The following is a 15,720-nucleotide window of genomic DNA, read 5'->3' as shown; positions in this document are numbered from 1 at the left end:
AATATTTTTTGTTCGGTTTAAGTTTCAATTTTGCTCTTTACTTCTGTTAGAAAAAAAAAAAAAATCATAACGGGTTGTCTATCTCGGAACTATTGATAATCAGTATTTCGACCCTATTCAGGCAGAATTGTTGCTTTTGGGAACAAGCTGGGGTGTCATCGGGGGGCGGAGGCTATCAGGAAGATTTGCCCTCCCCCTAGAATAATACTTTTTTTTATTTGCAAAATGTCTTCTCCGGTGTTTTTATTTTGGAAAGTCGAAAAAAATTGTCCCTTCCAGATTTTGAAAAATACATCCCATCTACATTTTTGTGAATTGATGCCACTGGAGGCAAATCAGTGGTGTCAATTTTCAAAAGTGTCGGGGGGGGGGGAGGAACAAACATTTTAAAATCTTTGGGGGAGGGGAATTTTGTTATTTTTAAACAAAATATCAGAAAATGTATTTTTGAATGAAATTTTCACAAAAAATCTTCTAAATATAGTTGTCAGATACCCCCCCCCACCTTAACTGACACCCCTAGCACATGTACCTGAATAGACGTCTTCACGCGACGTAATTTGTCTTGTTATTTAAAAAGAGCGATAAATTTCAATTTCCGTTCAAGTGACCCTTTTTCTGATATTCTACGACTACTGGTTCAGCATGATGAAAAAAAGAAGATAAAACGGACCCCCGTCACCACCCTTCTCAAATAATGTGCAAAATACTGTACTTTTGTAGATATGGGTATCTCTTAACGCACAAAAATGCTGAATTGGATGATTATCCCCCTTTGGTAGGTTGTTGGCTCCCATTTTCTAAAATTATGCCAATTTGTTTATGCAATTAGCCATTGGTGGATTCAAGTTTGGTAAATTTTCCGATTAACTCACTAATGAGATAGCTTAAAAAGAGACGTAGGCTACCTTTAGGAATAAAATTTCATCTTGAATCCAAACAAAACATTCATTTGTGTCCAAATGAGCTTTACCCATCCCCCTCCCCACTTTGCAAATATATACCATGAGTTGTGTATGTACACTGAATTTTCTATAAGTTACTCTGTCCTCAAATTAATTTAACAGTTTTTCAAAATAATGAAAATTCATCGTATAATAGACTACCATATAATTCAAGATTTATCTCTGCACATTAAGGGGGGGGGGGGGGCTAGTTCATCCTCAACACTAACAGAAATGAATGTTGTATTTAGATTCAGGATGAAACTCTGTTCATCTCTGTTCAGTTTCTTAGCTATCTCATTCAGGGTCTTATCTCATTCAGTGTTTTTTTCTCCTTTTTTCTGAGGGGGGGGGGGGGAATGGGAGGGTACAAAAGGATTTTGTTTTTCGGACGGGGCTTACAAAATTAAATAAAAACATAAAAAATTTGTTCATATTCATTTTTGTTACGTTTTACGAGTCGGACAAACCTTTCGGGGGGGGGGGGGTTCATATCCCCTACCCCCTGGATACGGCTTTGATTTCATTAGTGAGTTAACCATGAAATTTACCTTTAATTTTAGATATTTGAAATGTTTATAAAAAATTAATTTTTATTTGTAAACAATTTTTTTTAGTACAACGATATAAGAATTCCATTCTATTCATTTTCTAATGACAACAGTCAGTCTCTACTTACCATGAATGGTTTAATTTTTGAATTAATGTCCATTCTACGTTTAACATTTTATAGTGATTTCTGCTCCTTTTAGTTCACTCTTTAGTTTTTAATTTCGTTTCTTTTTTTCAATCTTCCAAGTGGTTTAAATATTTTCTCACAATCTGTCGCTGTTGATAATCCTCCTAGCCAAATGAAAAAAAATAAAATATATGAATTGTTTTTTTTTCACAGCCCGATAGCTTGTAAGAAATTAAACCTTTTAATTCATGCTGAATAGCTATCACTGAAAGAGGCAAAAAGGCAAAACCTGTGGGTGTCTTTTGTATTTTCGATTAAAAATCCAGCCCTTTAAATTTAAAATAGACTCCCCCTCTCCTCCGGCTACAACGGCAACATTTCAAACAAAGCAACGAAAATGAAAAAAGAACGCTATTGGTCAAAGGCACTGATCGTGCAAACGGATTTTGGTGCTTCAGCCGATCGAGGAAATAGATTGCATTTAGTGGAAGTTCACTGAGGGTGTTCGTCTGAATTACATTCGTGAATATCTGAAAATGTGAGTGTTTCGGCTGTTTTTTTGTGCATTATAGAGAAATTTTATCCTGAAGTTGGATAATAACAAAATACTTTATTGGGTAAATTTTTCGCATATCATATTATTGACTTACGAATAAAGTAAACATACGACTCGATGCCTTTTTTTATGCTCTTTCCAAACATAATAATCATTTTTGTCGGAAATGAATTTTGCCCCTATCTATACCAATTCAGGGTATATATTTGCGTATTAGGGGGTGTTGGTGGGGATAAAGTTTTAACTTACCTCCCATTTACATCAGAAAAAAATTTACCCCCCCCCCCTAATGTACAAATATATACCTTGAATTGGTATATATAGGGATGGGGGTAAAATTCATTTCCGACAAAAATGATTGTTATATTCGGAAAGAGCATAAAAAAAGGCATCAAGTAGTATGTTCACTTTATTCGTAAGTCAATAATATGAACTGCCGAAAATTTACCCATACTTTAGCCTGTAGACCCATCCCTGAAAGTTTCAGGTAAAATTCTACTTTAGTTACTTTTGGCTATCTTGGAAAGGGGTTGGGTTATGAAAAAGAAACTTTCAGGGATGGATGTACACGCTAAGGTATGTCCCGGGAAGGTACTTTGAAGTACCTACATCCACTCCTTCTCCCTCTAGAGGGTCCTGAAATTTGCCTGCATGAAAGGTCTAGGCTATAGCTATTGAAATTTTTACAAAACAATATTTTACCTTAATTCTCAGTTTTTCAGTTTCTTTTTCTCTGGCTTTAGTTTCTTAAAATACAATTCCTGTTGTTTGAGTAGAATTTTAAGCCATATCAGTGTCTTTTTTTTCAAAATTTAGGAAGTGTATTTGCATATCTTTAAAACCTTATAAATTGGGAATGACCAAAGTTGTGAAGCTGAAAACAATTTTGTTTTACTTTATTTAAGCAGAAAAACTATTTTCCAAGGTTTCTCTTTTATAATACACATATTTTAAAGGTCATCAAAACTCAGAACCCTCTAGAGGGAGAAGGAGTGGAGGTAAGTGCTTCAAAATACCTTCTCGGGACACACTTTAGCCTTTAGACTCGTCCCTGAAAGCTTCATCAACTCAGGGATGGATCTACAGGCTAAAGTATATCCCGGGAAGGTATTCTGCAGTACCTTGGCTATCTCCACTCTTTCTCCCTCTAGAGACTCTAGGCAGGCCTGCCTTTCCAAAAACTAACAAACAAGTACGTGTCCAATAAGAGAGTCATGCTTACTCTCGCCATTTACCCCTGCCGCAGCCATTTAAACAGTTGCCTCTCAATTACTTGGACTATCTGTTTTGGCTTTTCTCTCTCTACAATTGGCCATGTGTTGATGCAACCTACTGCCAAATACTTGATAACTTCATTTCAGAACCCTCTAGAGGGTCCTAAAATCTGCCCTGATCTAGAATGGGTCCCACACCTGCTGGATGTAACTCAAAATTTGGAATCCCTACCCCCCTCTAAAATGCGAACAAAGTATATGACAAATCAAGCCTTTTGTCCGAAAAAGTTTACGAAAATAGCTCCAGTCAGAGGTTGAAACCATTTAAGAGGTTTCTCTGTGCGTGATATTTTATAGGGGTTGTCGTTAGAAATCTTGTAGCCTCCTTTTAAGGAATACCAACCCCTTCTTGGTCAGTATTTGAGTTGACTTTTAAAGCCTGTAACAATTCTGGGTACTTGCTTGCTATAGCAACCGCATTTTGTTCTTGACCTGTAATGACACGGCTTTCTGTGTCCACTCGGAGATAATTTGCTTAGTATGAGGGAGATAAACGATAATTATGCAGAAACATTTTAATTAAATATTTAATAGATAGACTTAGTTTGGTATTTAATATAATGCGTTCTGGGCGACCTGCTTTCCATAAGTCTCTGTTGTATTGACCATAATTTTGTTACTAAAGTATTATATTTGGTACTACCGGACAATCCAGAGCACACTCGAGAAATGAAGTTAGGTTAATCCTAATAAAATGTACCAAAATATGAGGAAAATATAATACTTTATTAACAAAATTATGGAAACTAGCCTACAACAATGAATTATGTGAAGCAGGCCGCCCAGAACGTATTATATTAAATATCTAACATAACTAGCTACAAAGGAAGTTTATTTCACTGAATCTAAGCTAATTGTCTCCGAATACAGAATGGTAAACCGGTTTTTAGATGATTCAACTGACCAAACTTCTTGAATGTGTTCTGGATTGTACGATAGTACCTTATATTTTCATCATATTTTGGTACATTTCATTAGGATTAACGGTACTATCCCATTATCCGGGCCTCTCTAAAAAGTCAAGTTTGGTTAATCCTAATGAAATGAAATAGGAGGAATAAATACTAGTTTAGAATCAAATTTGGGCTATATATTTGCACATTAGGGTGGGGGAGGGGGGTAAAGCATTGCATACATTAAATACGTAACCTAACCTAGGTACCATTTTCCCCTCCCTAAAATCCAAAAAAACACAGTTTACTATCGTATACGCAATGAAAACCTTGCTATCATTGCCTGCTCTACAACAGTTAAGACGTCACAAAACGGGTTTTATCATTGCCTAGTCGTTAGTGATTAAGCCGAGAGACCCGGATAATGGGATAGAACCGGATTAACGTAACTTCAATTCTTAGGTGTGGTCGCTATTACAAATAAGTACCCAATAATGAAATAACTTCGAAAATAAAATGTTTTCCGTATATATATCCATAGCATTGCCAACGGAAGTTCGGTCATGCGCTCTTTTCGGAATACTATGCACTTTAATTTTAAATCCAGATGGCAAATAAGTGGTGTAACTAAGTGAATAAGCGTATTTCATTTAATTATTCTCTTCTATTTTGGATTACTTAGTAATAACTACGCGATTGACTTGAGGTTTCCTCATGTGCAGGGAAACAATTCACCCTCATTTCCGCAGATGTCCCCTCGGTCTATGCCACGCCACTGTTCTTTTGAAAGAGCAATTGAACCTATTTTCTTTGTCCCACTTCCTAGAAAGCAGTCACGATAGAAAACTGTTCCCACCATCTCCGGTCCTGCCTAGTATGGGAGACTAGTAATTAGTCTTATTTACTAATGATCAGTACTTCTGCCATCACTCATAAGCTTAATGTGGATTTTTGATGAGGTGCATGAGGAACAAGGGAAGTGCATGGTGCGGATCTACTGCTCTTGGACGGCGGCGATGCACGGGCTCTTTCTGTACAACTTAGCCCCTAAGGACCACAATATCATCAGTCATAGGAGACATGGCCAGATTTAAAGCTTCGACGCTCCAAGGCCCAAGCATTTTTGCCGCTTCGTTTTTGGTAGATTTTCGGGGAATTCTTCAAAAATTTGGGGCTAGTGGAAGCACTGAACAGAACGCAAATGCAACTGATGAGCCAAAAGTAATGAAAGAAAGAGGTGATACCGAACTCTCAGCTGCAATTCTTGGGAGAAATCTAACAGTTTATATAAGTAGCCACGGGATTCCTGAGTTGTTTTAAAATCACTTTTCTGTGAATAGGCTGCATGGCAGCAGGGTGCACCTGGCACATTGACCATAAATAATATTGGTCCAGTCTTTGTTAAGTAAAAAACTGCTCAGTTATAATTTATTGCGCCCCCTGGCACCGTGTGGCCCTAGCCCCGGGCCTAGTGGGCCTATTGGTAAATCCAGGGTTGCATGGTGATCCAAATTAAAAAACAGTTTGAATCTAACTTTGAAACTCCTTTGAAATTTCTGAGATACACATCCTGATGTTTTTGTACATTTCCGTTGGAACCAAGTTCTTTCTTTGATACAGGGAGAAAAAAGAATGTCTTGCAACTCTAGTATAGGTCTAGGAAATATAGTAACTAGTGAGCTAAGAAGTTTCAAACAAGAAAATATATTCTAAACAAGAGAACCGATTACGGTTAATAAATATGTTCTTATTTATGTCTGCTTGTAACCACTCTGTGAAAACATTTTGCCCGGGGACTGGCACAACGCTTTGCAGCCCCTGACTGACACAGCTCTTTTTAGCCCCTAATTAATAGCTTAGTGGCTGGGCATTACCAAGGGCGTATTCAGGATTTTTGTTTCGGTGGGGGGGATACAGAAACTTTAGAAAACGCTTCAAAGCTTTGTTTATAGGCCTATGCATTTTTCTTCCGTTTTAACGTTTTAGACAAAAATTTCAGAGAAGGGGAGGGTCAAACCGATAACCCCACTGGATACGGCCTTGGGCTTTACACAAGGCCGTACTCGGGGGGGGGGGTGACCCCCCTCTCCGAAATGTTTGTCTGACTCGTAAAAACGTAAAAAAAATAGATGTAAACAAATTTTTTATACGTTTTTTTAGTTTTTTTTGTGTAAACCCCTTCCCCGAAAAAATCTTTGAGTACCCCCCCCCCCCCTCCCGAAAAAATCCTGGGTACGGCCTTACTTTACATATATCCTAATTGATCAATTTATAAGTGCGTAAAGTATCTTAACAGTTAGTGATTTCTATTTTTAGTTGTTTTTTTTTCTCTATGGGGTCGTCATTATGTAGAAATTTCTGTGAAAAATCTAAGGCTTTTTCACGAGGCTAAAAAAAGACTAAACCGGAAACGTTATTACTAGACGAATCAAATTTGCAAAATATGTTCTTATGTTACAAGGTTTCTTATTTTCCTTGATAAGGATAAGCATAATTAACTATCGAAAGGCTCTGAGATTCCCTAGTAACTTATACTTATCGGGTTTCAGTTTGACAACCTCATTTTCAATATTCAGCAGTGCGGATAATAATATTAGTTAGTGTAAACGTGTGAGAAATTCTCAAATGAAAGAGTGTGTTCAATACTTTTTTTTTTAACTCGGAATCTGTTTTGCATAACACAGCGCTATAGACTGTACAAGGAAAATACAAATGGAAGCCCGTCAACCGGGTATTTGCAAGAGATAATGGCGTGATTTCTTATCGCGTTTACAATATTTAAACTATCGTTATTTGGGGTTTAGGAGGGGGGAAAAGCACCTAGGTTAGGTAAGGTTAGGTTACATATTTAATGTATGCCATGCTTTGCCCCACCCCTCTCCCCTAATATGCAAATATATAGCCCAAATTTGTTTCTAGACTATTTTATTTTCATCCTATTTTGTTTATTTCATTAGCATTAACTAAACTTGACTTCTTTCGTGTGTTATATATAATGCGGAAGTACCACATTTTGCTTCCCACATTTTTAAGAAAGATCCTGAGCAGAAAAACATGTAGGAATTTGTTCTTGGAGGGTGGTGAATAAATCTTCGTGAAAACATGAAAAATTATATAAAAACCCCCGATTTTGAAATTCTGACGGGGGCACTGACCCAAAACCCCACTACGCACGTGTCTGCTCCAGAGCCTGGACAACTAGGGCATTCAGAAACTCCTGGGGTATGCCACTGATATATATATATATATATATATATATATATATATATATATATATATATATATATATATATATATATATATATATATATATATATATATATATATATATATATATATATATATATATATATATTAAACCAGACAATCGGGTATTTGCTAGATAAACGGATCGCAAAGCATGATTTCTTATTGCGTTTACAATATTTAAACTGTTGTTTTTTGGGGTATAGGGGAGGGGAAAGGTACCTAGGTTAGGTTATTTATTTAACATATACTATGCTTTACCCCCCCCCCCCATAATGTGCAAATATATGCCCCAAATTTGTTTCTAAACTATTATATTTTCATCCTATTTTATTTCATTAGCATTAACCAAACTTGATTTCTTTCGTGTATAGCGGTTGGTGAGATATAATGCACAAGTACCTATATAAATTTGGCTCAACCTAAATACCATTGATTGAATATAAGCTAATATTTTGTTGAAAGATTGAATTTCCTTGTTTTATATTGTAGCAGAGAAAGAGAAACTTTGTCTTTCTCTGTGAAACAATAACATAAAACTGTCAAAATTAAAAACTGCTTTTCGGTAAATGCTTTGATTAATGCTAAGTCATTATTCAATTAAATTAATTTGATTTTTTAGATGTCTGAATTGAAATCGGGCTCTCGCGCTGGCTCAAAAGCAAATTTGAACGAGTCTGAATTACCGTTGCTCGAATCAGTAGAAAAAGACATAATGGAGATGAAAGAGAAGGCTTCTCTTGGTGGATCAGAGCCCGAGAAGGATGATTCTAGCCCAGAAAAGGTACAACTTATATTTGATTCTAATTTTATTATACAGCTTGATAGTTCTTAATGGTTTCCAAGATCAGGACCGTCAAGTGGGGGTTCCTTGCCCGAGCCTCAATTGGGCCAAATTGAGAATTTTCATTTTTAATCCAAAAATTTACAGTAAAAGTTAACTACTATAAAGAGAATTGGGACCAAAAGATTGATCCCCGTGGTTTAGTGTTGGCTCTCGACGGCCCTGCTCAGGATGACAGATTGTTTGTCCAAGACCCTCATACAGCCTTTCCCTTAAAATGTTATCGCCGCAAATATTAGTGGGCACTGTCGTATTATCTGCAATTCTATTCCACAATCAACATTATTTCCGAATATAATTGTCTCTATGGGAGCCGGTGTTTACCCAGTTTTTTTGGGGTGGAGGGGCAAAAAAAGGTACCTAGATTAGGTTATGTATCTAATATATGCTATGCTTTAACCCCCTCTCCCTAATGTGCTAATATATAGCCCAATTTTGTTTCTAAACTATTATATTTTCATCCTATTTTGTTTTATTTCATTAGCATTAACCAAACTTTACTTGTCGCGTGTTTTCTGGCTTATACATAAGTACCCAAATTTTTATACTATAACAAAAAAAGTTGTTAAAAATATGATCCACAGTTACGTCAAGAGTTGCATTTCACAATATAACGCATTCACACCTTTAAGAGAATCAGCACAAGAGAAAAAAATTAAAATATTTACAAGACTAAAACTAAGCAATTTTAAGTGACTAAAAAAAAAAATCAATCCAACCCTCTCAGAAAACCCCAAAATCAAAAATTAGACAGAGGACTATGACAGAGATGCGGGAACATCACCATGGAGTTGACGGAAAGTGAAAGACACGCGCGAAAGAATGTTGAGTGACATAAAATCAAGTAATGGGCTAATTGGGTTAGTTGTAGAACAATTCGTTTCCTGTGTAATCCTCCTTGCTTTATCATATAACTTCAACATGGTTTCAAAAAAGAAGAAAAGGTTGACCTCCATATTGTTGGGCAATAAGAAACATAAGACTGAACTTAGCAATGGAACAGAATTGTAAAATTCTTTGAGTTTTAAGCTCCTGTTGTACCGTCAAATTTTTTATAGTCTGCTATTATTTTTATTTTTGTATACGTTTTTTGGCAAAACTGCCAATTTTTGTCAAAAAGGTTAATAGTTACACTTAATCTGGTACCTCTGGAAAAGTAGCTATATCCTGCAAAATTATTTGTTATATGCCAGGTTGTAATGAGAGCGTGTTTGCGGAATTCAGCACTTTTCTCCAAGAACACTAGCACATTCTTTAAAAACCATGTCCAAAATGAGAATTGGTAAAAATAGGGTATTGGATTGAATTTTCAGCTGGCCGAGAGTGCCAAGCTCTGTACAACGTACGAACTCATTTAAAACCTATTTCTTAGGAAGGCGAGGAGAAAAAAGATGAAGAAACAAAAGCAGAGAAGAAGGCGAAGAAACCAAGGAGAGAAAGAGCTCAAAGAGAAAGGAGTGTTGTTGAAAACCTTACAGTGGGTTTGAATGTTATTGACCGTGATGATAAACATATCAATGAGACTGTAAACGTAAGTCCTTTTTCTAATAATTACTCCCCACGTTGCCAGATGAGACGTATTTGTTCCATTCCCCGCTTTCATAATGTGGCTGCACAATAAAATCCGTGCGTTTTTTAAAGCGTGTATGTTTTTAAAAATTAACCTCTGGCGCTTCTCTGCTAAAAATGGCACCTTTGGCGCATCTTTGGTTCTACACCTGCGCTATCTTACACTAGACGTCTGGTAACACGGGTTTCTCATAGTTAATGTAAGATTTGTCGGTCTAGCCCTGATCTATGGTCATCTGTATATAAAAGTATCCACGTCTACTTTATCATGTCGAGCAGACACGTCATTTCAGTTTTCCTTTGAGTAGAGAATGGGTGGAGAAGAAAAACTGAAGGGAGCCCATTTACACCTCATTTAATGGTTATTTTTTTTCTGTTTTGGCCTACATTTTAATAGTTTTAAGCTTTAAGAAACCATCTCCCCTCCAAATAAATTCTTATTCTCGAAAAATTGTCGCTTGCTAGTATTAACACATTGCAGCTCGATCCAGCGAGGTACACAAAATTTCTCTTTGGTTGGCTGGGAATCACGAATTACGTTAAAAAAATGAATTATTTGAAAAATGTAAGAAACAGGATTTTTTCAATGTATTATCGAGTCACCTAAGCCAATTGAAAAGGAACTTATAGTATAGTGGTTGTCTTAAATAAGCACACGGTATGTATTTTCATGTAGTTTTCACAGTGAGGAGGGAGGTTTTTTAACCAGGACTTCACTAAATGACACAATGGGGGAGGCATCAGCGAATCGCACACTCCACAGAACCTTCTAAATTTGCCTAATATTTTTTTTTTTGGGGGGGGGGGGGGGGGGCGTACACAAAAAACTCTAAAATCGCATACAAAATTTGTTTATGTCCATTTTTGTTACGTTTTTACGAGTCAGACAAATATTTTTTTTTTTGAGGGGGGGTCAATCCTCCTAGCCCCCCCCCCCCCGGGATACGGCCTTGGATGAGTATGCTGTAGTCTGGATTACTCAGACTTATTCCTAAATAGAATATTTATGGGTTACCAAAATTGATTTTAGATAATATATGTAAGCCCTTGGCCGAAAATTTAAAAGGTTTAAAAATTGTCATCTTTGCGTTATCAAGTCAGGTTTTTGTATCAAGATACAAAATAAGGAGCGACTCGGCTTAATAGTAACCGGAAATGAGTTCTGATAATAAAACAGAATTGACATTTTATGGTGATTCCAAATACATAAAATCCATCAAATTTAAAGTTACCCATCAAAAGCTACGAGCCTCGGTAAATTTGCTGGATTTTTAAAAAGGGGTAGAACACCTCTAAAATTGCAAGTTGTGATGAAATTTCCAGCATAAAATTCAACAATACCATAAGACGGTCTTATGGTACGTTGAATTTGACCAATAAAGTAAAACCCTTCCGAACAAAAATCCTGGGTATGGCCCTGATAAGACCCTAATGTAGAGGTTTCAAGCTCCTATTTACAAAAATGTAGAATTTTGTATTTTTGCAGAGTATGAAGACCACGGATGCGTGTTTTTTAAGCAGCCAAAAAGATTGTGCCACGGCAAATTGGCGTTTCCTGCCATTTTGAGGTGTAAGCTACGATTTAGACCCAAAGCGGGTCAAGTTGCTATCGATTGAAAATTCTGAGACAGCCAATCAATTTAAAATTATTGAAAAAACATGTTGAGCTCCCCAGCTTCAGAGACAGTAATACCGCATGGTGGCCGCAAAAAATACATGTTCATTCTAACGTTTTCTAATTCCTTCAGAGGAAAATCAAATAGATCCTGGGGATATAAAAAATACATCTCATCTTCGTTAATTTGGACTGAGCCTGAATAAGGGTGCTCCCCTGTTATTGCAGATTTTTTTTTCTTTGTAACATAAAAGATTACATATGCTTGCCGGAACAAAATATAGAAAAGTAGGGGGCATCATGTGAGTACCTTCAGGGAATTTGCTTTTTATGGTGATTCCAACTTATTCCTTAAGTTAGTTAATCAAAAAAGGCTACGAGTCTTAGAAGTTTGACTTGGAAAAATCTCTTTTGAAAAGACTTTTGTCCTGTTTCTTAAGGATGACTACTGGTTCATTAAGTTGGAATATAAAGTATTTCCAAGCTCTTTTGTGTAAAAAGAGGGGTTCTGATTAAGGAGCAGCCCCCTCATTTGCAGAATAATTTATATCTTAATTTCTAATATCACTGTAATTTCATATAAGGATAATGTACTTTTTCATTTAATTGGTGACAGGTTTACGTTTTTATGAGTTTATGAACGAGAATTTCCAGTTCAAGTTTTTTTTCCCAGAGATTTTGTCTCGTATTTGACAAGCACTTGTATGTCTCAAATTTTGTTTCACATATATCACTTTGACAAGCACTTGTGTGGGGGATCTTCGGGTCATATTGACAAATTCCGATGTCAGTACTCCTAAACATAAACAAGCCATCAAAACAAGTGTGGCCGTAAAAGTTCCATCCAAGAGTTCGTGGGAAAGTATCTAGAAATCTCTTAAATGGGGCTTTTATGTCCCCTTTATTTTTGGATGACAGGAGAACCAGTCAATTTGAGCAACAAGACGCTCAATAAGGAGACATGTATCCTAGAGGGTAACCGAGGGGCATGGACCCCTCTCCCTAGCCATAACTAAAGGTTTGTAATTTTCCCTAGAATTTTTTTGATTTTACATGTAATTTGCCTATTTTTGTAGTTAGAACTTCTAGTACTCACACATCTACACTGATTATCATCGCGAATATGTTAAATAATAAGCCAGATTAATACATTAGAATACCAGACAAACGGCGGACAATAACAACTAATGTTCAAGTTTCATGAAAGAAACATTAGTGTCGTAAACGTCTTAAAAGCCCGATCCAAAATTTCAAGCTGATTTTATCTTTTCTTTTAGAAGAAAAACTTAAAGGTACTGGCGCCGCTCGCCTATAAAATTCTAAAAAAGGTTTTTGACAAAATTGCTATCTAGCTTTCAAAACCTGTCGCTTGCTGTAAATTGTTGTCCTACGATCAGGCACGTACACAGAGGTGAAGATTCGGTAAATTTTTCGCAGTTCATATTATTGACTTACGAATAAAGTAAATATACCACTCGATGCCTTTTTTTATGCTCTTTCCAAATATAATAATAATTTTGGCGGAAATGAATTTTAGCCCACCCCTATATATGCCAATTCAGGGTATATATTTGCACATTAGAGGGGAGGAGTGGGGTAAATTTTAATTCTGATGTAAAAGAGAGTTAAGTTTAAACTTTGCCCCCCCCCCGCCTTAAAATTTACTCCCCCTCCAGGGTATAACTTACCCAAGGTAATTACCAACCTTAAAGACCTAATTTTCAAAACTTTCAACTACGTTGAATAAGATGGCTATCTAAAAATTTTGATTGGATGTGCTATGGGAAAATGTGGCCGTGGAAGGGGTGTTAGTTGCCTTCCAATCACTTTTGACTACTGAAAAGGGCACTAGCCATTTCAATTTCCAATCGAATGAGCCCTTTTTGAAGTTTCTACGACAACGCTTTCTATACAACCTTATATGCCCCCAGGGCATATTTTATAACCCTTGCCTTGAAGACTGTGGGGGGAGTTTCCTGCTCAAAATTATAATTTCCAGAACTTTCAACTGCGTGGAACAAAATGGCTATCTCAAAACTTTGATTGGATGTGTTTGGGGGAATGATGGGCGTGGAAGGGGTGTTAGTTGCCTTTCAATTACTGTTAACTATTCAAAAGGGCGCAAGTCCTTTTAATAACTCATCAAATGAGCCTTTTTTAATGTTTCTACGACAACGCGTTCATAAAAAACCTCACATGCCCTCGGGACTTAATTTGCAAGTCGTGCTTTGGTAGCTTTTGGGGGATGTCATCTTTAAATGCAGGATTTCCATAACTTCAAATTATGGTGAAAAAAATGGTTCTCTCATAATGTAGATTGGATGTGTTTTGAAATATGGTGGGCGTGAGAGGGGGGTTAATTGCCCTCCAATCACTTTTGACTATTAAAAAGATCACTAGCCCTTTGAATTTCCAATTGAATTAGCCCTTTCTGAAGTTTCTACGACAACGCTTTCTATAAAAAAACCTTATATGCCCCCAGGACATAACTTACAACCCTTGTCCTGAAGGCCGTGGGGGAGTGTCCTCCTCAAAAACATTATTTCTATCTGGAAATCAACTATGCTGAACAAAATGGCCATCTCAAAGTTTTGATTGGATGTGTTTCGGGAAATGGTGGACGTGGAAGGGGTGTTAGTTGCCTTCCAATTACTTTCGAATATTAAAAAGGGCACAAGCCACTCCAATTTCCGATTGAATGAGCCCTTTTCGAAGTTTCTACGACAACTTCTTCGATACAAAGTGCCCTGGTCTAAAGGAAAAAAACAAAATAAATAATACATTGTGCCAACATCGTTCTTATATGCCCCCGGGGCATAACTTAAAACCCTTACCCTGAGGGTTGTGGGGGAGTGTCCTCCTCAAAAAAATTATTTCTATCTGGGAATCAACTACGCTGAACAAAATGGCTATCTCAAAATTTTGACTGGATGTGTTTGGGGAAATGGTGGGCGTGGAAGGGGTGTTAGTTGCCTTCCAATCACTTTCGACTATTAAAAAGGGCACTAGCCACTCCAATTTCCAATCGAATGAGCCATTTTCGAAGTTTCTACGTCAACTCCTTCGATACGAAGTGCCCTGGTGTAAAGAAAAAAAAATACATTGTGCCAACATCGTTCTTTACTTAGGCAGCGCGATTGCGCTGCCTATGATAACCGTGAAACCAAAACGGATTGATATGTACAATAAATTCATATCAATCCATTTTTTTTACGGTTATCGGAGGGGAAATAGAAAAATTGTGAGGTGTTTTTTTTCTTGAAAACTTATAATTGTGGAGACACGACCTTTTGATACCCTGACGATTTGTTTTAATCATCAACATTTTATTTTGAATGTTCCGAGGAACAGTTGAATTATCCCACTGCATTGATTGTATCCTTAGATTCTCTCAGGAAAGCACCCGTCAAACTTTAGCGTAAAGGGCAGGGGATTGAGGAGGCAACGGCCTCTCTAGGCATAGGACATTCTTGTGCGTTTTAAGTTGTAATGTTGTTCCTGAGTTTCATTTTAACAAAACTTCTTTTATATGTCTATTGACAAGGATGAATTGAAGTTCTCACATATAATGCTCAAGATAAGTAGAATTTCACGAAAATCAATGTAGAATTTCATGTCATTTTTCTTTTTATCTGTATCGTTATTTAGTGTGCCTTCATACCTTAGCATCATGCTCAAAATAATGCAATGTTCAATGTTGGAAACTTCTCTTATTTTTTGTAAAATTTGGAACTTGTCAACGAAGAGAAAATTATCTTAGTATGGGACACATGTATAAAACCTTGAGAGGGTATGGGTGCCAGGGATTTCCCAGATAAGTGTCTGAAAAATATATTTTTTTTTTGTCCATATACCCAAGATATTCCGCATTCTAACATATTTTGCTGATTTTTCCGAAGAAACGGGGTGATGCTTAAGCGAGTAATCTCCCAAACCTGTCAGCACATCTTTTCTCAACGTAGGCCTGGGACCAGCGTAGAGAATGAACATGCTACTGTTTCTTAGGTCTAGCATGCTGTTTGAGAAAAGGCTGTGATAATACATTCTTTGTCTATTTAGAGCTTGAGTTTGGCCTGATATCTGGAAAGGAAGTGCTTAAT

The 15,720-nt window shown here is 36.7% G+C and overlaps 1 protein-coding gene across 2 annotated transcripts in view; it reads left to right on the top strand.

Moving 5' to 3' along the window:
- Positions 1-2,026: 2,026 nt before the first annotated feature.
- LOC148942905 (caveolin-1-like) overlaps positions 2,027-15,720 on the top strand; it is a 33,804-nt gene continuing 20,110 nt past the window's right edge. The window contains exons 1-3 of one of the 2 annotated variants that reach the window (XM_089101971.1): positions 2,027-2,161; positions 8,215-8,376; positions 9,809-9,967. In XM_089101971.1, the coding sequence (XP_088958097.1) occupies positions 8,215-8,376; positions 9,809-9,967 (321 nt within the window). In that variant the 5' untranslated portion in view covers positions 2,027-2,161. Of the gene's footprint in view, positions 2,162-7,058; positions 7,078-8,214; positions 8,377-9,808; positions 9,968-15,720 lie in introns of those variants that run through there. The other variant, XM_089101972.1, reaches the window with a different exon arrangement.

Source organism: Artemia sp. Qi Xiang Cuo, chromosome 16 (assembly GCF_049724085.1).
Source record: "Artemia sp. Qi Xiang Cuo chromosome 16, ASM4972408v1, whole genome shotgun sequence".
NCBI classification, from domain to species: domain Eukaryota; kingdom Metazoa; phylum Arthropoda; class Branchiopoda; order Anostraca; family Artemiidae; genus Artemia; species Artemia sp. Qi Xiang Cuo.
The sequence above is the reverse complement of the archived record's forward strand: the minus strand, read 5'-3'. Positions and strand labels throughout refer to the sequence as shown.